Source organism: Necator americanus, chromosome III, assembly GCF_031761385.1.
Source record: "Necator americanus strain Aroian chromosome III, whole genome shotgun sequence".
In the NCBI taxonomy this organism is placed as follows: domain Eukaryota; kingdom Metazoa; phylum Nematoda; class Chromadorea; order Rhabditida; family Ancylostomatidae; genus Necator; species Necator americanus.
The window spans coordinates 23,432,764-23,458,709 of NC_087373.1; the positions used below are offsets into that span (position 1 = coordinate 23,432,764).

General features: G+C 41.9%; 7 protein-coding genes across 10 annotated transcripts; 1 reads left to right on the forward strand and 6 right to left on the reverse strand.

Moving 5' to 3' along the window:
- Positions 1-212: 212 nt before the first annotated feature.
- Positions 213-13,451, reverse strand: RB195_010627 (uncharacterized protein; the record flags this gene model as incomplete). 2 transcript variants are annotated; one of them, XM_064191722.1, is made up of 12 exons in its annotated part: positions 213-302; positions 432-497; positions 571-675; positions 915-1,013; positions 1,101-1,120; positions 1,207-1,310; positions 3,005-3,079; positions 4,305-4,533; positions 12,801-12,870; positions 12,944-13,062; positions 13,129-13,229; positions 13,300-13,451. In XM_064191722.1, the coding sequence occupies 12 exons, from the start codon at positions 13,449-13,451 to the stop codon at positions 213-215; spliced, it is 1,230 nt and encodes a 409-aa protein (XP_064049304.1). The 2 variants fall into 2 exon arrangements, with proteins under 2 accessions (XP_064049304.1, XP_064049305.1); XM_064191721.1 differs by lacking the exons at positions 213-302; positions 432-497; positions 571-675; ... (4 more) ...; positions 4,305-4,533; positions 13,129-13,229 and having other exon boundaries at positions 12,797-12,870.
- Positions 13,452-13,493: 42 nt separating this feature from the next.
- RB195_010628 (uncharacterized protein) lies at positions 13,494-14,015 on the reverse strand (the record flags this gene model as incomplete). Its single annotated transcript, XM_064191723.1, has 1 exon — positions 13,494-14,015. The coding sequence occupies one exon, from the start codon at positions 14,013-14,015 to the stop codon at positions 13,494-13,496; it is 522 nt and encodes a 173-aa protein (XP_064049306.1).
- Positions 14,016-14,159: 144 nt separating this feature from the next.
- RB195_010629 (uncharacterized protein) lies at positions 14,160-15,596 on the reverse strand (the record flags this gene model as incomplete). The annotated part of the gene is made up of 1 exon (XM_064191724.1): positions 14,160-15,596. The coding sequence occupies one exon, from the start codon at positions 15,594-15,596 to the stop codon at positions 14,160-14,162; it is 1,437 nt and encodes a 478-aa protein (XP_064049307.1).
- A 121-nt stretch (positions 15,597-15,717) lies between these two features.
- RB195_010630 (uncharacterized protein) lies at positions 15,718-16,251 on the reverse strand (the record flags this gene model as incomplete). The annotated part of the gene is made up of 1 exon (XM_064191725.1): positions 15,718-16,251. The coding sequence occupies one exon, from the start codon at positions 16,249-16,251 to the stop codon at positions 15,718-15,720; it is 534 nt and encodes a 177-aa protein (XP_064049308.1).
- Positions 16,252-18,639: 2,388 nt separating this feature from the next.
- RB195_010631 (uncharacterized protein) lies at positions 18,640-25,808 on the forward strand (the record flags this gene model as incomplete). Of its 3 annotated transcripts, XM_064191728.1 has the most annotated exons (9): positions 18,640-18,650; positions 22,526-22,637; positions 22,698-22,782; positions 22,851-22,931; positions 23,077-23,268; positions 24,648-24,713; positions 24,781-24,897; positions 24,958-25,047; positions 25,675-25,808. In XM_064191728.1, the coding sequence occupies 9 exons, from the start codon at positions 18,640-18,642 to the stop codon at positions 25,806-25,808; spliced, it is 888 nt and encodes a 295-aa protein (XP_064049309.1). The 3 variants fall into 3 exon arrangements, with proteins under 3 accessions (XP_064049309.1, XP_064049310.1, XP_064049313.1); XM_064191727.1 differs by lacking the exon at positions 24,648-24,713; XM_064191726.1 differs by lacking the exons at positions 18,640-18,650; positions 24,648-24,713 and adding an exon at positions 21,114-21,166.
- On the reverse strand, positions 19,996-20,409 carry RB195_010632 (uncharacterized protein; the record flags this gene model as incomplete). Its single annotated transcript, XM_064191729.1, has 1 exon — positions 19,996-20,409. The coding sequence occupies one exon, from the start codon at positions 20,407-20,409 to the stop codon at positions 19,996-19,998; it is 414 nt and encodes a 137-aa protein (XP_064049311.1).
- On the reverse strand, positions 20,514-20,753 carry RB195_010633 (uncharacterized protein; the record flags this gene model as incomplete). Its single annotated transcript, XM_064191730.1, has 1 exon — positions 20,514-20,753. One exon carries the CDS (start codon positions 20,751-20,753, stop codon positions 20,514-20,516), a length of 240 nt encoding a protein of 79 aa, XP_064049312.1.
- Positions 25,809-25,946: the final 138 nt, after the last annotated feature.

A 25,946-nucleotide genomic window follows, 5' to 3' on the forward strand; every position in this document is an offset into this window, starting at 1 on the left:
ATAAGTAAAATCGATGACATATTGGGAGAAAGAAAGTCAGAAATGGATCTCGAGAGATGCAAAAGCGAATAGGCTGATGTGTTGCCGAGACGGATCAGTTGAGATCAGTCTGAATAGAGTATGGAGCTCCGGAACGCGTCAGCATCATTTTTGGAACTTACGGATTATTTCAATGATTGGGGAAGTAAAAAACGATGCTGGGCTCCGCACGATCAGTGAAGATGGGCAAATTGAGTATCAAATTCATCCGAAGACAGCCTCACCTTTCTTTTGCCTTTGAATCTTTTCAAGGTCATCATCGTCTGGAAGAGGAAATCAATTTGATCATTTGATCTCTTTGTTAAACACAAATCATTTACTATAGAGATTCTAGCTCGAACCTCTTGGATACTACAACTTAAATCAGTCATAATTAAAAGAAGCAAACCCACTTTTTTAGCTACAGCAGCTCCTACTGCTGTCGCTGTTGTCATCGTCGTTGTCGTTGTGTCGTTGTCCTGGAATAACAAGGTGCAATTCCAAGAAAGGTATTCTTGTTCAACGGTGTGCTGATCTGCTATATGTGCGTACGTTCACTATTTCAATTTTGGTCCCAATGTCTACAATTTCATTCAGGTGAGGATCGAACTGAATTGAGTGTAGAACGACATTTTCTTGACTGGAACACTGGTGTACCTGAATGTCATTGACCGTGTTTGTGGTAGAACAAAAAACATCAATGAGCGTTCTGTCTGCATACATAGAGCTCCTGATAAGGAATAGGATACAAAATATGTGAAGATTAGGAATCTTGCATCCTACTATCTAGCAGTAGTAGCAGAAATCTAATTCAATATTATACAATAAAAGCATGGACTCTTTTTCGAATGGTATTATGTACAAGTTTGTATTGAAATACTCCGAAAAGGGCTGACCACGGGGCCTCGCAATTTTTTATCAAGAACAAGTGCTCCTGCATGAGTGAACTTTGTCGCGTTGATATTGGCTGACTCCATTTTGCGTGGCCTCTTTGCCTTAACATATCCTTTGAATAATATTGAAGTTACTAAGTAGTAGTAGTATGCACAATATCGAGATTAGATATGACTTCTAGCGCCCACCAGGACAACCTTCTTTGATTCTGAAATTTAATTTCATCTTAAAGCCCAAATGTTCGAGGCAGCTTAAAGCACTCATTAATACGACTCAAGAAAACTTTCAGCGCACCTTTTTTCTTTCTGTTCTTTTTGCGAACAATTGCCAACCCAATTGTCGCGACAACAACGATACATATTAGAAACACCACTGCTGCCAAAATTCCTATTGTAAAACTGAAACAACTCAGAATTCAGATATTCTAAAGTCATTGGAAGTCCAAAGGAAGCTTTCCAGAGGATATTTCACTTCAAGAGGTAGATCTTCAATCTAAATCTTTCCGGTACAAGTCTACAAGAGGAGGGTTCACCTCCAATCAACATTTATATCCTCGTCCGCATACATTTCCAAGTAGAACCGCATTTTGGTGTGTCAATGAAATGAAGGACATTTATGACGTTACGAGTATGTATCGCTTACATCTCTCTCACATCTTATCAACCACGAAAACTTCTTTCCGTCTTTTTATATCCCATCAAATACTCCACGTGAGTGAACCGCTGCTTATAGGGTGGGTGCTTGCACGGGGGTGCGCTGACCCATACTTGGCAAGTCGTCGAAGGAGAAGTTCTTCTCGCGAGAGCGGCGGAACCGGTTATTGAGAGCTGTGTGGGTTGCGGTCCCTTCTCTAAATTTGGTGTTGGCAACTGCCTGGCGTGCCACGTGGTGTTGTGTCTACTCGTAGAAGAAAATCATTCATAGATGAAGTCGATCCTTTTGCATTACAACAGTCCCACAACAGATGCAGCGCTCTTATATACGTCTGGCTAGGAGGCCTGCAGAGGCACCTAGTTTTCACCTGGACCTCCACGAAAAAGGCTTTTAATTGTGTCAATGGCACTCGTACACCTCGGTTATCATCTTTTCACTGCTTCGCAAATGTTTATACCATCATCGCTTCTTTGAGCCGTGTACTCGCATAGTTACACTTACAACTGGGACAGCTGCGAATCACCATATTGCGCTTTTATCCTGCAACAAATCCCGGTTTATTACTTTTGCTTGAAAAGCGTATCGTTCACAGGCTTCAACGTGGTGCACCTCAATAATGGTGTAGCATTACCATATATGACTGCACTGACGGTGGTTTCTGAGTTTACAGTCACACGCTATCACTTGGTGATCGTTCTTTGACCTATATGCAAAAATTTTGCTGCCGTCAAATCGATCGCTAAATTCTTCAGAATCCCATTGTACTTTCCAAATTTTATTTGAATCACCCACGGAAGCTATATGAACGACCGTTCCAATTTCTCTTGCCTTTAAAAAACTTCGGAGACATTTTTCCAACATAATTTCCTCTTTGACATTAAAAGAGGCTCGGAAAAAAACGTACTTGGTATTATGAACATGGTCAAAATCTTGTAATGGAAGCAAAGGTGACTCAATTTAAAAAAGCACGAACAACTTTCTAGGTGTCATTTCATGTTAGCTTGTTGCTTGTTGTTACACAGCACTAGAGCACGATGCATATGTAGCAGGGTCCAAAAGACATCAAACACGGTGAAGCTGCGTAAGCGGTTGCGCTTGAAACGGTGCGGCGGAGCGAAGTGGCTATAATCTAGTGGAGCCTCACTGTCGGCATTCCTTGCTTTATTTCGCGATGATCCGACATCGATTTCAACCGCTCTCTCCACTTCGAGCGCGGACGCGCACGCAACTGCATAGTGTTTCATGTCGTTTTGACGCGACTATACGTACAGACCAGATGTTAGACGAGGAAACGACTGCACCATCAGTGAAACAAAATAGTAATTACGACCAGTATTGCAACATTTTTCGGATTTTCTTTTTCTTCTCCCACAATTTCCGCTCTCATTAATTCAATAGATTTCTTAAAAGTTAAAGTACAAGATTTAGCTTCACTCACCCGATACCGCTCTTTTTTACTGGTACATTTTTCACATGTGTTCTGTTCCTTCTGTTGACCAGAACGCCTAATAAACTGGAAATAGTAACGGATTATAGCGCTTATGGGAGCATTGATCAATCTCTTTGGAATAAGATTAGACTTCAAGACCTAAGAAGCATAGAGGTTATAAGCCGCAGCCTAAAGAATGATTTGCGGAGTCAACCAATCTGTTAAGTCTTGTTCTTATCCTTGCAAAAAAAACTCCCTTAGCAGTTTGTATACATCAGAAAGTAAAAATTCTTGTGGCAGCATGGTGCTCCACTGTTTCCATTTGATACCTCAAAAATTCGAAAAAAAAGGAACCAATGAAACGCAAAGCTGTGAAATCCCTGTGAGGCGACAAATCCCCTACTGAGTGGCATAATATTTTGTCTATACTTTTTATTTCTGTGCATCTTTACGTTTGGAAATAAAGGCCGGAACTATGTTCTAGCCTAACACTTTGGAGATTGTAATAGCTAGTCCCGAACTATTTTTTCGAAGTAACGGATGATAATGGTGACACAAGCTTAACGAACTTGCAAAGCAATCTTTCTAGCTGAATTCGAAAATCACCCGAAAATGTTGTACCTCTGCAGTCTCCACAATAGTAAATGAGATATATCACTCCCTCAGGATGCAACCACCAGTTTCAAATGAAGTTATAGCGAATTCTCTAGAATTCCTGCTCGGCAGCAGATTTGCTTGCTAAGTCGCTCTCGAGCACTAAATCTAGTTTCATTGCTCTCTGTTGCTACGGAAACTACATTTAAAAGGCAAGTATAGTCGGGTCAATTAATCGCGCGTGTGGTTGCGGTGTTTGCGTATGCGCTCGAAACGGCGCGGTGGAGGAACCAGTCGGAATCGAGTTGGGACCGTCGCAAACTGTAGCTATGGCTGGTGCCAGCAAAGCTTTCACCACGCTCCACCGAAGGGCCTCGAGAGAAGTACGTACGTGCGTACGCAATTTTGTACGTGCTTCATGTCGTATTGACCCTACTGTACATTGCTGATGAAGCAAGCGTCCAAGAAGTGCAACCATCGCTCCTTTTTGCCCTTGAACAGCAGTGAATTCTTTGACGCAGAAGCCTGTTTCAGGAAGCATTTCGCATTGATACAATTCTGCTTTTCGTCATCTTCTCACAAACGATATTGTTTTCAAAACAGTGTTATATGAAAAAAGACGTTCTTTGTTGCGTTATACGTATTCATACACATATTTTCGTATTTATGGAATTCGGCTACTTTCTAATAAAGGTTTTAAATAAAAAAGCAGTACTCAGCCGTAGTTGTTCCTTCTTCTGTTAATGAAATGGAATTTGCTGGAACTGAAGTTATCAATACTTTTGTTTCAGGATTTCTTGTCTTTGGCAGAGCTTTAGGAGTAGTTGCGAGGAGATTTATTGGAGCAGTGATTCTGATTGGCGGATCGATCATCCGTCCTTTCGGCAATCCTGGATGAATAGTGGCTGACTTCGTCGTTCCAAATAATCTTTTCTTGATCCACTCTAAAATTTTAAATGTTTTTTGTGGAGTCGACCGGACTGATTCGCTACACTGTTGACTTCATCCTATCAGAATAAGTTTTAGAGAAAGCTTCCTGCTTATGGAAAACAGATTAAGGATTCGGTTTTAAAATAGCAATCCAAAACTGTCTAAGCTACGTTTCTCTCTTCCAACTTGTGTCACCAAATTTCTGAAAGGTTAATCCTTCAAAAACAATGCAGTTGTTCAAAATGGATACTGAAAACGTCAGTAGTTGAGTCATTGATCAAAATATGCATTCGGATTCCGACCTTATGAGACTTTAAGACTGAGAACAGGTGAAGCTTCGTGGTTGAATCTGGACGTAGTTTGCAAGCATCAAACAGTAACGAGGAACATCACTCACAGGATCAAGAGTTTAGTTCGGAAAGAACCCTCATGAAAATGACCCAATAATACAAAGTGCTGCAAGTGAGAACAACAAAGATAACATTGTAAAACCATCTTCACACCATTTCCTACTATTTGCTCGCAATTTTACTCATCGACAATGAAGAAGAACGGTCCTCGACGGAGTTACTCCATTTTTGCAAAATGGAAAAACAACTAATACCAAGGGAAAACGCATTTTGAAAGGATTTTTCCACTATTTTCTACTTCTTACACACAATTTTACCCATAAAAATAATAAATAAAAAAAATACCACCCCCCCCAAAAAAAAACGCATTTTGAAAGGATTTTTCCACTATTTTCTACTTCTTACACACAATTTTACCCATTGACAGTGATTACAATGAATAGTTCGATCGCCGCCAAAATCTTTATTTTTGCAAAACCAGAAAAAAATTACTGAGGAGAACATTTCACTGACAATTTTTTCGAAATTGTATTTAGAGCACTACTCGCCGCATGTAGGTGTTATTTATAGGTCATTTTGGCGATAAGAGCCAGGCACTGATTGGAAATTACTGCTGGACCTGTCGGATTCTAGTAGCTTGAAATAAATATGAATAACGGACTACAGAAGAGACGGAGGAAAGCAAAGGTGGCCCCTTTCTTTGAAGGAAGAATCGCGCTATAAAAGGGTTAAGATATCTTTTCTCAGGAAACCTCTGCTTTTTGGGGAACCTAGTTGAGAAAAAGTTGAGAGATTTAGTATTTCTCTCAACTTTTTCTCAACTAGCTTTTGAGAAACGGAAACTAGCTGGAAGAAAGTGAAAATGAACTATGATAGCGAAAATCTTCCTCTACAAAATACTCTGAACCAAAATGGTCTTTATGAAGAACGAGCTGAGTTATTGAACTTCATTTGAAATGATACAGATTTTGACGCATTGCCGTTGAGATTCCGCACTTTCTCCCCTTGCGAGATTACTATAGCGCGTTTTAAAAATTCGATGCCATATTTTGATAGAACATCAGAGATAACCCTTGACTGCAAATTTTTTGGTCTCTGTAGATGTTATGGTTCTCTCAAAAGCTGGTTAAGAAAAACTCGAAAATTTTAGGCAAAATTTAGAATTTTTTTCAACTAAGTTTCAAAAAAAATCTAGAAGCACCAAACTTTGTAGGAATATAGAAAAAATCTTCCTCTGCAGATTGCAGCCAGCACTTTTGCATGAAATTTACTTTGGGCGTCGATATTCAGAGATGCGTGGAGCCTACTTTGTGCTAATTTTATCCCTAATCGCACCTGTAGATGTCTTTTTTTTCGCTCAGTTACAGCATCGAAATTGCTTTTTCAAGTAATAATAATAAACTCGTCACTGTGGGACGACAAATGTGCTCTTTTAACTCTCGTACACTAAATGCGAAAATTCCATTTTTGTCGGGTAATGATCTCTGACCGCTGCAACAAAAACAACGACACATCACATTGCGCCTTCAAATACTGGTGATGCAGAAAGTGGTTTTCCGTAGAGTACGTAACACATTTTATTGATAGTAATAAAGGAGTTCCGAAGCAATAATCGAGCAATGAAAGAAATTAAGCTTGCCTCCTATGGCCTCTTAGTACTCAATACGAAGTTACCTCTGGCTAGTTCCATTTCTTGTAAATCTACTATATAATAACGGGCTTATTCTGTCACGTGTGTGGTGTGTGTGTGTGTGTGTGTGTGTGTGTGTGTGTGTGTGTGTGTGTGTGTGTGTGTGTGTGGGGGGAATTAATGAGGGTGCGACGGTCCACCGGCGTCGATACCTATAGAAGGCGACGGTCCATCGGCGTCATACTAGAAGGGGTGCACGGTCCCACGACGTCATACCTAAAAGGTGCACGGTCCATCGGCCCATAGCCTTGGCAGTCCATCCGCGGTTGTGCGACGGTCCAATGGCTGTTGTTGCGCGTGAGCTGACGTTGAAATATAGTTGTAACCACCGTTCCCTACCTGAACTACGTTAAGCTGCTTAATAGTAGCAGCTGTTATACGTAAGCTATTTTAGTAAATGTACGATGTTAAAATTATGCCGTACTGTTAAAAAAAAACCACTATACACAATGCTACACTGTGTACAAAAATAGGTTGTAAAGTTTGTATTTGACGTAATTTATTATAGTAGATGCGTTGTATGTAATTTTTAGTGTTGGGTATGTATGTATGTATGTATGTATGTAGTATGTGTATGTATGTATGTATGTATGTATGTATGTATGTATTATGTATGTATGTATGTATTATGTATGTATGTTGTATGTATGTATGTATGTATGTATGTATGTAGTATGTATGTATGTATGTTATGTATGTATGTATGTGTATTATGTATGTATGTATGTAGTATGTATGTATGTATGTATGTATGTATGTATGTATGTATGTATGTAGTATGTATGTATGTATGTATGTATGTATGTATGTATGTATGTATGTATGATGTATGTTTATGTATGTATGTATGTATGTATGTATGTATGTATGTATGTATGTGTATGTATGTATGTATGTATGTATGTATGTGTATGTATGTATGTATGTATGTATGTATGTATGTATGTATGTATGTATGTATGTATGTATGTATGTATGTATGTATGTATGTATGTTGTATGTAGTATGTATGTATTATGTATGTATGTATGTATGTATGTTGTATGTATGTATGTATGTATGTATGTTATGTATGTATGTATGTTATGTTGTATGTATATGTATGTATGTATGTATGTATGTTGTATTATGTATGTATGTATGTATGTATGTTGTATGTATGTATGTATGTATGTATGATGTATGTATGTATGTTGTATGTGTATGTATGTATGTATGTATGTATGTATGTATGTATTTGTATGTATGTATGTATTATGTATTGTATATGTATGTATGTTGTGTATGTATGTATGTTGTATGTATTATGTATGTATGTATGTATGTATGTATGTATGTATGTATGTATGTATGTAGTATGTATGTATGTATTATGTATGTATGTATGTATGTATGTATGTATGTATGTATGTATGTGTGTATGTATGTATGTATGTATGTATGTATGTATGTATGTAGTATGTATGTATGTATGTATGTAGTATGTATGTATGTATGTATGTATGTATGTATGTATGTATGTATGTATGTATGTATGTATGTATGTATGTATGTATGTATGTATGTATGTATGTATGTATGTATGTATGTATGTATGTATGTATGTATGTATGTATGTATGTATGTATGTATGTATGTATGTATGTATGTATGTATGTATGTATGACATTATATATACATATACGTACTAGTCCTCTATAACCGTATGTTACACTTATAATTTTATGACTATAATTTTTAGGGGTTAAAATCAACTTGCTGTAAAAGCTTTTTAAAGTTGTAAGCGAATGAAAAAATATTCATTTCCTATACTAGCAAGTATGTTGACTTACAACTCCCAATAAACTCTGCTGGCTATACCTCTCCGTCAACAAACATAAGATCAAGGCAAAACCACACCACGACCTCAAATATTAATAGCTAACGCGAAAACCAAGGGACCCAAAAGAAAAAAAAAAACAGAAGCCTCTACGGCAAAAAACCGCAGAGGCACAAAAACGAAAAGCGAACGCAAAAAACCAAAGCAGAAAGCCAGAGAACGAAAAGACACTCAACAAGAAACGCCAAGTAAACATAACAGGTGCCCAACTACAAGCCAAAAGAGACGCCGTAAACATAAGGTTGAACTCCCAACGCCAGAAAACGCCAGAACATAAAGCACGCAACTAACCACAACCACAAGACGCCGTAAACATAAAGAACAACGCGCAAAAAGCCAAGAGAACATAACAGCGCAAGACAACCACACGCCGAAGAGACGCCAAGTGAGAACGATGAACGCGTCGCAAGACTTCAACACAACGCCAGCAAAGAAGCCAAGTAGAACATAGCGTACGAAGGTGAACTGTGTCGTAATTGAGTAATTTTGCGTGTCGCAGTTAATGCACGTGCGCGTTTATACCCGTGTCTGCGCGGTTGTCAACCCTATACTCCTCCGTGCGTTTGTTCCTGCACGTTTCCTCGTTGTAGTGCTCTCGAAAGTAAACACGAATGAAACCGGCTGCTTAATAGTAGCCAACAGCTTTAATTGACAAAGAACGTTACCTTTATCAGTACGATGATCTTCCATTATTTTATGTTAAACATCATTTCTTGTAAATAAAGTAATAACACAGAAATTTGTAATGCTTAGGTTTGATGGGTATGACAGCATGTTAAATTCCTAAGACGATCAAGATTTTTATTTAGCCATGTGCAAGTAAATCACTTTGTTTTCTATTTCATTATCTTCACAACTTCTATTATATTATTTATAATGTGCTATATTTAGTTCCTTATTTGATGGTCTGTCCTCAAATTGTCAAATGACTGTTGATATCAAATATCCACTCGTTTTGATTCCTTCTCTCGTACTCAAAATTTTCATTTTTTGGAGAAATTTTCTTTGCCAGCTAACCTTAAAGCAAGATCGCAAGGGTGTGTTCAGAATACACTGTATAATTTACACTTTTTCTTGTCACCGCACTTTCGACCCTTCGTACTTATACTAATTTCAATGTTCTTCTTTGTTTAGTATATTCTCAAAGTAGGCACGGACCAAAAGGTATGGATGTGCCAGCAAAATCTTAAAAATCTCAAAATACTTCACGTCATCTATTTCTCTAACATTTCGCATCCCTTAATATATGTGCGTTTTGAATTGAGTATTCCCTTGTCTTTTCTCCTAGCCCTCTTAATTTTTTCTCCTCTCCTGCCAAGCTTACGACTCCTCCCGCTTTGACACTCCTCTTACGACCCCCTACTGAGAAATTCTCGACGCACGCATGACCACCTACAAATTTAGAAAGCAGATGGATCACGCTCTGACCGATCAGTTTACCTGATGAAGCAACTTTTCAAACGTTCATGAGAGAAGAAAAGAAAATGACAAAAGTGAGATTTAGGTAAGACTCCTATAAGACTTTGTAGAATTCTTATCCCGGCCTCCGTATTCACTATGACACTCAAAACCATCTGTATCCAAGTTATAGGCGGGTGTAGTGTAGCGGTTAAAGGTTCCGCTTCCTGCATGATCGATCGGAGGTTCGAACCCGCCCTAGTGCTCACCAAGCTTTTCATCCCTCCGGTGTCGATAAATTGGTACCAGGCTAGTCCGGAAGGAGAGAAACACTGACTTGACACATCGACTAGCCACCGCAACTCATTGTATAAGCCAGTTACACGTTCGTAAACCTCAAACGATTCTGAATTGAAGTGAACATGGCGGCGCATCCCAAGTAGATTGATTAACGCCAGAAACTTTATCCTTTATTCAAGTTATAGTTTCAGACTTGATATCTCGCAGGATATGGAACTGCACTACCCACCTTTCTGTAATATCTGCCAGTTAACTGTGCGAGTTACGTCGTTTACATATACTTGAGCCTAAACGACATGAAACGCGGTGCAGTTGCGCAAGCGGCTGCGCTCGAAGCGGTGCGGTGGACGTAGCGGTTAGGATCGAGTGGGAACCCACGCTACCACCTTTCGCCGCCGCTGTTCGCATTGGTCCTACTTCGATTCCAACTGCTTTCTCCGCCGCACCTGCTCACGGCTTGCACCGTAGTCCTTCCCGTTGGAATCGCTGTACGTAACACGTCCTCTGTGAAGGTGTGCACTGAGCTGTCCATATTTTGCGGAAGACTCCTCGGACCTCTTTTCTTTTCCATTTCTGCCCTTCTACACTATTTCTTTTCGTTTAACAGTTGCCCAGATGGGTCTTAACGAAGTCGTTTTCTAGTGATTTTGTCGTTTGTTTCGTTCCTAGCGCGCCAAACATTTTCGTTCCTAACGGTTTAATTTCTGTACCACTTTCTGTGTAACTGTGCACGATACTGATCTTTCGAATTCGTGATACGAAGAAAACATTTTCTTTTCACTAGTACAGAAGTTTCTTCTGATTACAAAGCATCTCTTCAAGACTTTAGTTTCCATAAATTCGATCTCTGCCGCAAGTTTTGAGTAACTGTGCTTAGTTAATATTCTTTTAAGAAGGATTTAAGGATTTTACTATAAGTCCGATCACAACAAGTACAATTACATAAAAAGAATGGTACAGGAAAAACGAAAACCTCACAGGGGTTCTAAAAGCAGAAGAAGAAAACGATAAAAGTGATAAACGACAATAAATGGACTTTTTTTAGAGTGCGTAAGCCTATTCATGCACTACTCCTTGCACGGAAGAATAATAAAAAAGAGTGTAGGAAACAAAACGAAGAGAGGTTAGGAGAGTTTTACGTATACTGTAGATGGAGCTCTTTGCACCATTTCACTGTGTACGCGTAGTGACTTCATGTACATCACGTTTTACTGGCGCTGTGCAACTCGTGCATGTCCGCAGCGTTCACTCAGATACCTTATTGTAGCATCACGAGCATAAAGCAGTCAGACTCGTTTGCGCGGCCCACAGCGAAGTATCACCCTGTGTTGCTTACATACAAGTAAAGGGGATGAGGCGGATAAAGGATGAAGTGTACGTCGCGTTGACCAAACCCAATGGGGATGGGCCTACGCGTTCGACTCCGGTCAGAATCGTTTCATTCTTATAAACCCGTGTTCAGCCCTACAATGACATGGAGGGCATAGCCGATGCATCAAGTCACTCTTTCATACTCCTGGGAAAAAACGGCACCGATTTCTCGACCCCGGATGAAAGGCTCGGATGGCACTAGGGTGTAAACGAGCCGAGCCTCCTATAGTCTTCGCGTAAACCCTTGCCGACTGCGCTATACCCGTGCAACTAGATTGATGAACATGAAAAATGGCTCATTGATGTTATGAAATGGTGGGCTGTTACTGCCACCTCTGTAGCAGATCACAACAAAGCAGCAGGAAATCTTAGTATATCGTTCCTTCCCAGAGAAAATCTGCTTAACAAAATTCTCGTTTCTTGCAGAATATTTTACCGGATAAATATCGGATCATTACCGTCTTAATATAGACCCATAAAAGCAATACTTTTGACGGCAGGGTTTGGCGAAATTTTCGAGGTTGCTACCTCTGTACCAATAGTTAGAAGCCGGAATGTACTTGAAAGGTGTCACGTTGAAAACTTCCTCAACAATCCAAGATCTGGAAGAATTTTCCTCATCTTATTAAGGCCTGTAAGTAATTCTGCCGAATCTTGCATTTGGCGAATCAAAACGAGTTGTTGCTTTTTCACGGTAACATTTGTAAACAACACCCAGAAGAACCGCAAAACTTCTCTGAACGCCTTCTCTAACTAAAAAATAGGAGTTCCAGAGAGGAAATGATGTTTTTTTTTTACAGATGACAGACAATTTTTGAATGGACTCTAGAACAAATGATATCATTACCTATGGCTACTATTTAGAAGCTAATCATCACCCGTTCTTGATTCTGCTCTCATGTTGAGTCGTCCGTAACACCATCATTTCAAAAGATTAATAGAAGTTATGTACTTAAATGAAGAAATACAGAAGCCATAATTCTATGCTTCTTCCTTTTAGCGTCGAAGTGAAAAGCAGTTCTCGGACAACTGGAAAAGCAGGCAGTGTAACGAAACGTGGCTCTAGAAAAAACCTCAGCTTCCTCTAGACATCACTCAACCAAAATCATGGAACTTCTTAAATGCACCAACCACATCAAGATAAAGTCATACATGCGGGTTGCTGGAGATTTTGGCAGGTCATTTCAGGGTGTTTCAAATGAAATAATGCTTCTGATTTTTGTGTGTTAGTTTTTGTCAGTCATTTCGTCGGTACGGATGAGAATGACATATCAATCGTTCACTTTTCGTTACCGAATTGTGCTTCCGCTTTGCGAATATGACGCCGACCACTGCCTGACGTAGAAGAAGATAATTTCTTTCCCTAAAGAACACGTATCCATCAAATGCAATAATTTACGCAGTTGGGAACATCGCAGAAAAACAAAAGATCTCACAGCTGTGATTAATAAAAGGGAAGTTGCTAGAAGTACAGTCAGGAATGGTGGACTGCATATGCTTAGCTGCATACGTCCATGTAGAAACGAGACTGAACCGCACTCTTTTCGTCGTTTGCCTTAACATTGATTATGATTCAGTGCAATAATAACATTTGGTGAAACATTTTTCCATCAAAACAAACAGATACAATCTGTTTGAATCTCGATGATATTCATGCAGTATAGATATGTGGATGTTTTTCCCATATAATAGAACCAATCTGAATGTTCGGCTAAACCTGGACTTCAAGCTTTTTCGTGATGTTCTCTTCACTTGCATTCACTGATCAATTAGTTACTTAGTTAGTACTTACTTAGACGGCCCGTCTTCACTCGATGTGCGGGCCCAGCATCTCTTCCATTCGTTTCGTTCCCTCACCATTGTCATCCAAGATGTTCTCAAGCTTCGTGAGTGACGTTGACGAGGTCCTTGAGCCGTATCCAGCTGAGCTCTCAGCTGGTCCATCCGTGCAGCGAACACGTCACCCCATCTCGTTGGCGGTCTCCCTCAGGGGCGTTTAGCGTCCCTTGGGATCCACTCTAGCGTCCTTTTAGTCCATCTATCGTCGATTCTTCTCATGATGTGACCGGCCCATCTATGTTTTGCTTTCGATACATATTCCGCTGGGTCGCGAAGACGGGACATTCCTCTTAAGTCGGAGCTACGAAGACCGGCAAGGTGTTGTGTGCGCCGGTTAAACTTCAGGAGACATCTCTCGAGGGTTCTGTGGGTAGTAAGTAGCTTCCTAGACGTGGCCGCAGTGTCTGCCCACGTCTCCGCTGCGTAACAGAGTGATGGAAGGACTGTCGAGTCGAACAGATGGGCACGAAGATCATGGTCCGTCAGTTGGTCCGTAGCTTCCCTGACGGCTGCGGATGCTGCCCATGCTGCTCTCATTCTTCTATTCAGTTCTTCCTTCAAGTCGTTTTCCATGTTCATAGAACGTCCGAGGTATACGTATGGCGGAGTTTCCACGATTTGGGAGCCTTCAAGTTGTACTCCTCCGTCCTCGCAGTGGGCGTTCTTCATGAATTGTGTCTTCTTTCTTTTATTCGTAGTCCTATTCTCTTCCCTGCTTCGTTCAATTCGTTGAGCATCGTTTCTGCTTCATTGGTACTGCTCGAAAAGAGAACGATGTCGTCAGCGAAACGAAGGTTCGAAAGAAATCTTCCATCAACACGTATGCCCCTTTCTTCCCAGGATAGTGATTTCATTATCCATTGCAATGCAGCCGTGAACAGCTTCGGCGATATAGTATCGCCTTGTCGTACCCCCTTTTCCAATGGGTATGGTGAGAGGGCGGTGGAAAAGCTGTATCCTAGTCGTGCATCGTTCGTAGCAATTAGCTAATGTCCTCACATACGACGCGTCCACACCTTGATCGACTAGCGCTGAAAGTATTGCATTCGTTTCTAAGCTGTCCAAGGCTTTCTCATAGTCGACGAAGGTTAGAACAAGGGGCAGGCGGTATTCCCGGCAAACTTCTATGACCCTCGATACGATCTGGATGTGGTCCAAGCAGCTGAACCCTTGGCGGAATCCAGCTTGTTCTTGAGGCTGGGCTTCATCCAGCGTCCTAGATATGCGTGTGAGGATGATCTTGGTAAATACTTTGTATAACACGCTCAGCAAGCATATCGGACGGTAGTTCCGAAGGTCCTCTCGGTTACCTTTCTTATGGGTAAGAACGGTTCGCGAGGTCTTCCACCGGTCTGGGATCCTTTCTTTCTGAAGATAGGATGTCATATACGCTGCTAAGATTACATGAAGCGGATGGCCACCAGCCCGAAGAAAGTCTGCTGATATAAAATCAGGTCCGGGGGCTGTGCCAGGTTTCATGCTCTTGATAGCGACTCGTACTTCCGAAGGGAGAATCCGTGGTGGAGCTTCGTCAGTGGGGATGATTGGGCTTGACACAGGAGTTGATGAACGGAAAAGGTTCGAGTAGAAGCTCTCCGTAATGATTTCCATCTCACCACGAGAAGACGTGCGAGTCCCGTCTTCGCTCAGCAAGGTTGCTAGCGGAATATTATATTCGCGGAGATCCCTGCGGCACTTCTTTAGACTCGTTCTTCTTTGTGCTGCTTCTAGAATCTTCTTCTGCCTGTACTTCAAAAGATCCTCCTGCAACGCTTTTCTGCAGCTAGTGTTTGCTACTAACCGCTCAATGTGCGATGCATTCGGATCAAACCTCAAAGCCCTTCTTCTTTGCAACAATTCCATGATGGTCTTCGAAATTCGATCTAACTTTGTCGTGCGCGGCTTCGAGGCACGTTCAGCGCAGGTTCGTAATCCTCTGAGCAGCATCTCGTAGTTCACGTTTGGGTCCTCCTCGATGTGCCAGTCACCTTGGGACAGGGAGTCCTCGAGTACGCAATCGTCGTAGACGACTTCTTTTCTTCTTCGTTGCCGATAGCAGATGTTCTTTTCCATCGTGTGGCTAAGTCGTATTTTCGCACGAAGGAGACGGTGATCAGAACCACTACAAAAGGATGGTACTACTGAGACGTCAAGTAGACACCACCTCCGGTTGGTGAGTATGTGGTCGATCTCCGCACGAGTCGCGCCATTGGGCGATTCCCATGTCCACCGACGATGATCTTTTTTCATGAAAAGAGAGTTCCCATGAAAGAGGCGAGCGGCGGACAACAGCCCGGCGAGACAATTGCCATTTTCATTCCGGTCCCTAGTCCAAATCTTCCAATCCTGTATTCCTCTTCTGTGGCCTTTCCTAGTTTTGCGTTAAAGTCTCCGACAAGAATTTGTAAAAGGACTTCTCGTTGCGGACTACTTCCTCCAGCTCCTCGTAAAACGCGTCCAATTCGGAATCATCAGCTGCTGATGTTGGTGAATAGCAGTAGATGATACTGATGGATTTTTGGCGAAGAGGGCGGAGGCGAAGAATGGCCAGACGAGGTGACAGGATCTCGTGAGAATCGACGAGATAGACGACAGATGGGTGCACAACAAAACCGCCTACATTTCGCGACGGAACCTTCTCTCCACGAATGACGAGTGTACCGTCATTCATCTGTCGTACGTCGCTCCTTCTGCACTTAGTCTCCTGCAGAGCAATCACATGAAATTTGATACGCTCTGTAGCTCCGAGAAGGGCATGCAGGTCAGCGTCTGTGGAAACTGTTCCCGCGTTGTAAGTACACAGTCTGAGACAGTCTCCATAGCGAGTCGTGCGTGCGTCGCCTTGGTCCAGAATCAGTGACGTCCTGAGCAACCTGAGATTTGACCGCCTCTCACCGGTCGCCATACCGTCCGACGTCTGAGGTGGCAGGGCCCAGTGTGCAGGGTACTGAGGCAGTGAATATGCTGGAGTGGCAAAGACACTTTTTCTCAAACTAAGCAGCCATGCCACGGCGAGCTTAGCTTTCACCACAGGTCGTCGCCCAACCTATATGGATCAGGGAACCACCTTGCGACATTTTGCCAAGACGGTGGTGAATCTTAGCAGTGGTTTACTCTTAGCTAGGCTTCCGATTCCGAGAAGTCAGAATGTCGGATGTGTCGAACTCCTTCTCAGCTTGGGAGACCCTGCCGGAGGACGAACCTCCGCTGTGCATCGCAGTTCGACGCCCAGTGTCACCTCCACGCCACTATGAGGCGGTAAACCGTTGTGGAGGTCACTGATCAATTAATCAAAATTAATCAAAAATTAATGGTAATGACATTTTCTGTGAAATCAGAAATCTGATTTTCTAGAAACATTTTCTTCCTTCTTCTTCACTATAAATGAAAGCGAAAGATTTCATAATTTACCTTCTAAACGCGGCAGTTCTACGCTTGGAGAGTATTCAAACTTCAGCTCCAAACACTCCTTCGATTCCAATATAATATACAAACCGTTTGAAAGTATTGCTCGAAGTTCGGGTATTCCGCCTGATTTCCTTCAACAGTTATCAAACAATGACGTTTAACATAAAATGATGTAAACAGCATCATCGCACTGATAAAGATAAGCTCCACATAAGATCATGTAAACTGATGGGTACTATTCAAGCAGCCGTTTGTGTTGGTGTTTCCACTTTCTGAAGAAGGCATGCCAACAAAATGGGGCAAACGTGCAAGGAATTAGATACGTCTAGGATTCATAGAGGTGCAATGCAACACGTGCAGGGGTCATGAATATGAAACCAACGTCTAATATACCTTCCGCGACATCCACACAAAGTTATTGCGTACCTATCCGACGCCGTGGGACCCGTCGCACCCTATTTCAAAGCGTACTGGTGTTGGTGCACCAATTCGACGCCGGTGGACCCGTTGCACCCCATTTTATAGTTATCTGGCGCCGGAGCACAAATCCGACGCCAGATAACTATAAAATGGACTCGTATCTCCTCCTTTAACCGCTCTACGACGCCGGTGGATACGTCGCACCCCCTTCCATAGGTATCTGGCGCCGGTGGGCCCATCGTACTCCCTTCTACAGGTGTCTGGCGCCAGCGCACCAATGCGACGCCATCGGACTCGTCGCACCCCATTTTATTGCTTTCTGGCATCGAGGCAACAACTCAACGCCGGTGGACCCGTCGCACCCCCCTTTTCGAATTTCGTGACACACACACGCGCACGCACGCACACACACACAAGCACACACGCACACACGCACTTGACAGAATAAGCCCGTTTTCGAGGGTTTGATAGGATATTTTTTTAGTGTTTGATAAGATTTGGGACACAGCATTTGAAGGAGACGGGGAAGGGGAGTAACACATTCAGTGCAGTGAGCGGGTGATAAGCAGCTGGACAAGGTAAGAAAGGCGGTTGACATTCTCATAGATATTAATTGGGGTTTTTTTAACCGTATTCTACGGAACCGTGCGAAAAGGTCTCCTAAGGGTAACTGACAGCGCTGATCAGGGACACGCGTGGCATGCAAACGATATCTTTCGGGGCAATGATAGGTTTCATAACTATTTTGTGCCTTCGTCGCAAGATTAGTACCTGGGGTTTGCAAAGTGCGATGTAAAGTGCGGGGCATTTGATTAGAGATATCGCAAAATCTAATGTAATCACTAGTATCTTACATCTCGCGCTGGTGATATCATGCGCAACGACATGGCTTTGCGTGCATTAAAATCGGACAAAAAGGAAAGCCGGATCCACAACGTCTGACCCAATCGGTGTTTTGCAGCTAACAGTAGGAAATTGCTCTATGGTTAATGCAAAGGTGGGTACCAAGTACTTCCCACGGTGAAAGAGAACGAGTTCAATCACAGTTCCAACCTTTGCATCAAATTTATTTAGCAGTTTCACCATATGAAAAGTCGTGATTTCACGTATTGTATTGCGTAAGGTTTTCAAAACTATGAAACGAAATTTTGTCAAGTCGCAAAAGACCAGATTTCTTACAGCAGGTCAAATTTTTGAAGCGAACTTTCCGTTTTATTGTGTCGAATTCTTACTCTATTTCCTCTCTTTCATTGAGTTTTTTTTTTTTGAAAATTTCCCCCAAATCTTAACGTTCTCTCCATGTTAGCTCATGATCTGAAATAGAATAATTAAGCGGACAATAGTTTGATCATGGGTGGGGCCGCCGAATTGACAGCCACAGAAATGTCAACTGTCTCGCACCGTCCGGCTCACCGTATAAAACTGAACAAAGAACGGCCGATTCGTACACATAGGCGCTAACGACATGAAGCAGCGGTGAGTGTTTTGGGTGTTTCTCAGGGACTTTCTATACATCACAGTAAAAAGCCGCGCTTTAAAATATTCCTCTTCTGTATGAGTTGATTGCAGGTTCGTTCCAATTCTTCAATTTTTCCCAGTTATCGCGTGTGTAGAAAAATATAATTATTGCTTCAGTTTCACTTATAATACACTCATTTTAGAAAGGTGAACAGAGACGCGATCTTTGATTTACATTATAACCTTTTTATTGCTGTTACACATAATAACCTTCCAGTAATATTCCGTACTATTATTATTATTATTACTATTAGATTTTTGCCGATGATTTCTCCAAGTATTGGGGTTTGATGAAAACGTCGATATTCCACAACTTCAAATTTTACAATCATCGGGCATATTTCTCTTTCACATTTTTGTTGTGTGGTTGCTGAAGTAATGTTGATGATGACTCATGGTACAGGTCTGAACCTTGCGGGAAAATTTACGGATTATCTTGGTACGAAAACCAGAGTGAAAATCTATAAGTTCTCCTTTGAAGGGCAAAGGCTTCATGAACATTTGGATAAAATTCGCTCTTTTTCGGTAAATTCTAGCTGCGTGCAAATGAGGACTCCGTGTTCGTATTAATAACTAATTTTGATTTTGATGCAGTACCAAACACTTTCATATGTGTCACATGTTTCGACTTTCATATGAATATTAGTGACACTTATTGTTTCATTTCTTTACTTAGTATTGCTGTAGTTACAATTTGAGGAGCAGTTATCTCGATGCCGATGCTAAGCTTACGAGCTGCTGATGAGCCCTCTAAGAAGTGTCAAGTGAAAATGCTTTAAATAGTTACAACAAAGTAGAAAACTCGAGCTGCTCGGAGCATGCGTTAACGCCCAGAAAGGTTGAATTCTTCTTTGGTGTGGAACGAGTCAACAAGAGTTTGAATAGAGACAGGAAATCCTGGAGATGAAAATTCAGGTCAAAAGTGTAAAAAAAAAACTATACTTGTTTAATTACCTTTTTAGATGGTCCGTCTTTACTGGGCGTGCGGGCCCCATCTTTTGCACTCGTTTCGTTCCCTCGCCATTGCCATCCAAAATCTTCTCAAGTTTTGTGAGAGGACGTTGACAAGGTTCTTGGGCCGTTTCCAGCTGACCTCTCGGCTGGTGTATCCGTGCAGCGAACACATCATCACATCAAGACATTTCTCAAAGGCTCTGTGGCTTTCTAGACGTGACAGTTTTGTATGCCCATCTCTGTGCGTAACAGAGCGCTGAAAGAACTATCGAGTCGAACAGATGAGCAAAAAGATCTTGGCGTAGCTTCCCTGACGATTACGAATGCTGCCCACGCTGCTCTCATCCCTCTATTCAGTTCTTATTTTCAAGCTGTTCTCCATATTCATAAAACGTCCAAAGTACACGTATGACAAAGTATCCACTATTTGGTAGCCTTCAAGTTGTACTTCTCCGTCTTCGCAGTAGACGTTCTTCATGAACTGTGTATCCCTTCGGTTTATCCACAATCCTTTTCTCTTCCCTGCTTCATTCAATCCCTTGAGCATTGTCTCTGCTTCATTGATGCTTCTAGAAATGAGAACGATGTCTTCCGCAAAACAAAACACATATAGCAGGCAACAAACTTCAGCACGGTAGACGTGACGCGTCTTCCGTAACGCACGTTCTCTCGCAGCGCAGTACGGATTCTCTCTTCCTTGAGCCTTTAGCAAGCGGGATCTTCCATCAACACGTATGCCCAAACAAGTGATTTCATTGTCCATTGTAATCCAGCCGCGAACAGCTTCGAAGATATACTCTCGCCTTATCGTACCTCTTTTCCTACAGGTAAGCGCGGTAGAGGTGCAGTACCATAATGATGCATCGATCAGTTGGCTAATATACTCACATGCGACGCGCCCACATCGTGATCGACCAGCGCTGGTAGTACCGCATTCGTTTCTACGCTATCGAAACCTTCTGAGTATTCCCGAGAAATCTCTATGATCTTCGACACGGTCCGCATGGAGTCCATGCAGCCGAATCCCTGACCGAATCCAGCTTGTTCTTGAGGCTGAGCTTCATCCTGCGTTCTAGATATGAACACGAGGATGATCGTGGCAAACATTTTGTGTAACGTGCTCAACAAGTATATCGGGCGGTAGTTTCGCAGGTCCTCTCGGTCACCTTTTTCATGGATAAGGACGGTTCGCGAGGTCCTCCACCGGTCTGGAATCCTTTCCTTTCGGAGATAGAAGCTCAGGTGCGACGCTAAAATTACATCAAACGATAGGAAAATGTTTACTAAAATCATCCTCATGTACATGAAGCGATGGCTACCAGCTCGAAAAAAAGTCTGCTGATATAAAATCAGATCTGGGGAATTTGCAGGTTTCTTGTCCTTGATGGCAACTTGCACTTCCGAGGAGAGAATCCGTGGTGGGATTTCACCAGTAGAAATGACTAATGAAATAAACTATGGTATTGAATGAATCCAACATCATCTGAGGAGCAAATCTCCTTCACTTCGTTGATTGGATGGTTGGACTAGTGTGACCCAAACACTTTTTACTAAGGCGTAATATGTAATACAGTTTTGCAGAACAATGTGAGGAGACCAAACATGTTCCAACACCAAAGAAGTTCTCGTTTATTGTGCTCAAACTCCGCCCATTTTCCGTGGCGACGTGCTGTTCGTAGTTTCATGATGCTCTTTCGCTGCTATATTGGGTCAGCCTCAGTGGAATGTCTGAGTATGTCACTTTTTAACGGGTAGAAGAGGTTTTGCTGCGACTGCATGGTTCGAAGCCATCTTAGAGCCAACCAAATTTTCCTTCTTGCCGGAACGATGAATTGGTACCAGATTTGTCTAAAAGAATAGAAACATTGATTTGATACATCGGCTGACGCTCCCAAGTGATTGTATAGGTTCGACAGGCGTTTGCAAACACAGAGTTCTGAAGTGAAGTGAGTGCATCCCAAGCGGGTTGATTAGTGCCAAGCAATTTGCCATTTTTTCAATGCTGCTAAGGAAGGCTAAGTCGGAATTGGAAAAGAATTGAATGCGTATCATAAGGGTAATCAACAAACTACATATTATACCAGCAGGAACTACACTGACAAGTGCCGACAATAATTATGTGATGCTGACTAGCACTTTTTAGACTAGCACTTTGCTACCAAAATGTCAGAAAGTTTTTTGGGTTTTGTGAAGTTTTTTCTGGAAATTTTGTTTGGGGTGCATCTACTCTACACAGCATCCACACTACACAAATACACCATTATTTATAATGGCAGTACACGGGCTTCTAGAAATCCTCAAAGACTGTTTCGATTTCAGGCGCCAATTTGCATGATCACAAAGAGTCACGTAGCTTGATCCTTGTTTAAAAAAAGCACAATATGCGAAATGGACGTCTATGTTGCGCACATAAAGTTATTAACCCAACTGCATAGCTCTGAAACAGAGCTCCAGCCGGAAAAATCTAAGTCTTGTCGGGAGGATTCGGCTCAACTTTCTTGCTGCTTACAATTTCCTTATGCAGCCAGTAACATAATTTTCTGCAAAATGACTTTGTAGAACTGGACGCTTCTAACGCTTTATTCAATACACACAACACTACATTCACACAAACTCGCAAACAGATAAGGAGCTTAGATAGTTCTCAGAGTGGATTCCTGGAGATTCCTGGAGATTTCCTGTTCTAAAGGTCAAATAAATAACATCTAAGTCAGAAGAAGAGCCACACACAACCACTTTTGCACTTTTGCACAATTCGCAGCCAGGTTGCAAAATTCTTAAGCTCTGTTGTCCTCGCAGCCAGGTGCAAAAAAAGACCTAATGGAAGTTACTTTTTATTGTAAACGTCACTAGGGACCATTTTATTGGTGCATTTTAAGGATACTGCTCCTTCTGTGTCTAATTACAACATCAGTTTCACCTCTTTCACAATCGGAATTGTCGGCACCATTGGAGAAGTCGCAACGAACCGCTGAAACTCGATCACGAGAGGTTGGAAGATTTGATTCGAATTCGTTCGGATGGGATGGCCCCCAAATAGAGTATCCTTAGTTTGCAAAACTGCAAGGTGACGATGCTGAACTGGTAGCCAAGTACAAATCTGTGGTCGCGAAGGACATGAGAGGTCGCAAAAGAAGTTGGTCTCATTTGTGCTGCTTTCGAGAAAGCTGGGCCTTTTTTCAACTCTTTAAAAAGTGAATTTAGATCCGTTTTCAAATTTTGGAGGAAGTTATGGATCTTTCGGCGGACGCGCCGGACCCTTCGGAGGATTCAATGGAGGATACGGTAGTGTACTTGATGTTTTTTTTCTAATTAGGAGGTAGCTTGAAGCTTCTTCAAACGCCCTTCTCAACTAATTTTTTATGGATCTGAGTTCTTCACTTCACCTTTCATTTTATTCAAAAATCATCTTATGAGATTTCATATTTAGGTATGGGAGGATACGGCGGCGGTGGAGATGACTATGGCAACGGTGGTGGGGGATACGGATTCCCGTACGGTGGAGGCTACAATGGAGGTTATGGTGGTGGAAATGGCGGTGGATATAGTCCTGATTTTGGTGGCTACGGTGGATACGGTGGCGGGGGTTATGGAGGAATGGGAGGTGGTCCTGGCGGTTATGGTAGGCTAACGCTAATTGAAACGATAAAAAGGTCACTGGAGTATCCAATTAGATGCGCCAACGCGTTTTACTGCAATTCGCAATCGTTGAGGTTTTGAACGGGTCTTGGCCTATACAATGACTTGCGGGAGCCAGCCGATGATCAAGTTAGTGTTTTTGTCCTCCCAGACAAGTCAAGTCTGGTACCAATTTATCGACCCCGGAGGGATGAAAGCCTCGGTTCTGCACTAGGGCGGTTTCGAACCCTCGACCATACGGCTACAACGGACCTCTAACCGACTGCGCCACACTAGCCCCTAACACTTATTAACTATTGTTGATACACCTATTTAAGCAGAGGGGCTGATGTAGAGCAGTCTGTAGGAGACTCGACTCCGACGCATGGTCAATGGTTGGAAACAGCCCTACAGATAATCATTTCTCTGATGTCTATAAATTGGCACCAGACTCGTCTGAGAGGATAGGAGTACTAGCTTGATACCTCTCCAAGCCCTCACAAGTCATTGTGTTAGCCACGTTCATATACCTCAAACGGTTTTGAAGTGATACTGAAGGCATTGGAGCATCCCAAGCGGATTGATCCGTAATTTATTAGGCTGCAACTGTTAGTAAAACTCTGCTTCGAAAACGGCTGTTTGAAATTGTGCAGGAAAGAGAGTGCTTTGTTTTGAATAGTTTTGTTTTCATGGTCTGAAAAGTATGTTCTGATTCGTTTCAGATCTCTTTAAAAGAGTTCCTTGTTAAGCTTTGAAATCCGTAAGTGAGAAGTGAATTTTCTCTTCGAGTTTTTTTTAGTTCGGAATTTCAATTTCAAAAAAAGCAATAATTCCCCTGATTAAAGAGAAGTCAATGTGATATGAAGAGATTATTCTGTATGAGAAATGTGTTCTTATCGCTGGGCACACCCATTCGTAGCCTTTTGACCAAAGAGAACTGAGAGAAGCATAATTCGCAGCAACAATTCTCAAGGATCTCATGAAATGTACATCACCTAATTTTTCTGCTGGTATCGCACTTTGTCATCTACCAAATCATTGTATAAGTACACTGCAAATTTACATTGAGGAAATATTGTCTTGGCTCTGAATCAAATTTGATCAAGTTTGACGAAAAAAGATGAGGACGTAGTTCTACTTCGGAACGACAGCCGCGAGTTCTTCTTTTCAAGGATGGAAGACTATCAGAACTTGCTGCTTTGAAAGCTAACTTCATAATTATTTTTTTCCGGAAACCAATGAACCGTTCACATAAACTGCTGAATTAACTGAGTAACGTGAGCTCTGTATCACAAGCAACGGCGAAAATGCCCTCTTCTGTCAATTTTCAGGTTTTTAGTAGTATGAGATTGTACTGTTTTCGGAAATTTTTATGATAATCAGTTCCGTTGGAGCAAAACAACCCGTGTCTGGATGATCGTGTTATACGAAGTGACGCAGTGTTTCAATGTATTGTATTGGCGGGAATTTATCTTCGATCTTTAATTATTATTTAACCGCTAATATTTGTTTCCAGGGATGGGTGGCTTTGGCGGCGGAGACTATGGTGGCGGTTATGGCAACGGTGGCATGATGGGGGGCGGATACGGAGGTGATGGTTATGGCGGTGGGGGTTTCGGTGGTGGAATGGGAGGTCAAGGTTACGATCCAGTTTCCAAGAGGTCTTCCACTTTTGGCTGAAATAAAATTTCAGGGCCAATGGGCGGATTCGGAGGCGGCTACGGAGGTGGCTATGGAGGTGGTTATGGTCCCATGGGAAATGGCGGATACGGTGGAATGGGAGGTATTTTTCTACTGAAATTTTAACTGAATCGTTATCTCTGTTTTTTGCTAGACTTTGCCGGAAGAAAATGGAATAAAAGTAGCTTATAATACTCTAGTATTCTAACAGAATATTACTACTCTAGTAGTAGTAATACTACTCTACTCTAGTAGTAGTAATTTGGAATTTGATTCCAAAACATCGTTAAAATCTTGGTATCTAATATACACAGGTATGCGGCAAGTGTACTGCAGAATACAAATAGTAACGAAATAAAAGTTTTCATAAATCCAGTGCAAGTAATGAAAGTTATTTGAGAAAAGAACTCAGTACTCACTCGCATCTACGCTGTTTCATTAAATTAGTGTTATCGAAAAAGTTTTACGAACTAACTGTGCAGTATTTCCCAGTCAATGTCTTTCGATTTTTGCAAAATTACAGCAATCGCGGTTTGTTTTTTTTCTGAACGAATACTGGCCACATATCTCAAAGGTTCTCTATCCGGTTGCTAGTCTAACGAAAGAAGCGAAGAATTTAGTTGGGAATACTTGTTAGTCCTGCGCATCAAACAATTCTGAACATTTACGAATTTTCAGTGTTTCATATATTACGGTGTTATCTAGCTTTATCCGCTCTATCTTTTTGTAGGAGGAGATTATGGTGGCGGATACGGCGGTAGCCCATACAGTGGAGGTGGAGGTGGTTACGGAGGCGGAGGCGGTTACGGAGGTGACATGATGGGAGGAGGCGGAGGATGTCCTGGAGGAGGATGTCGTGGTTAAAATGAGCCGTGGTCATTACAGTTCTTCTGCAACTCTTTTAACGTGAATCACGTAGCTTCTTAATATTATATGCTGTATGAACATAGATATTCTTCGTGCATACGTGTATATTAGGTAACATAATGAAATATTTATTAA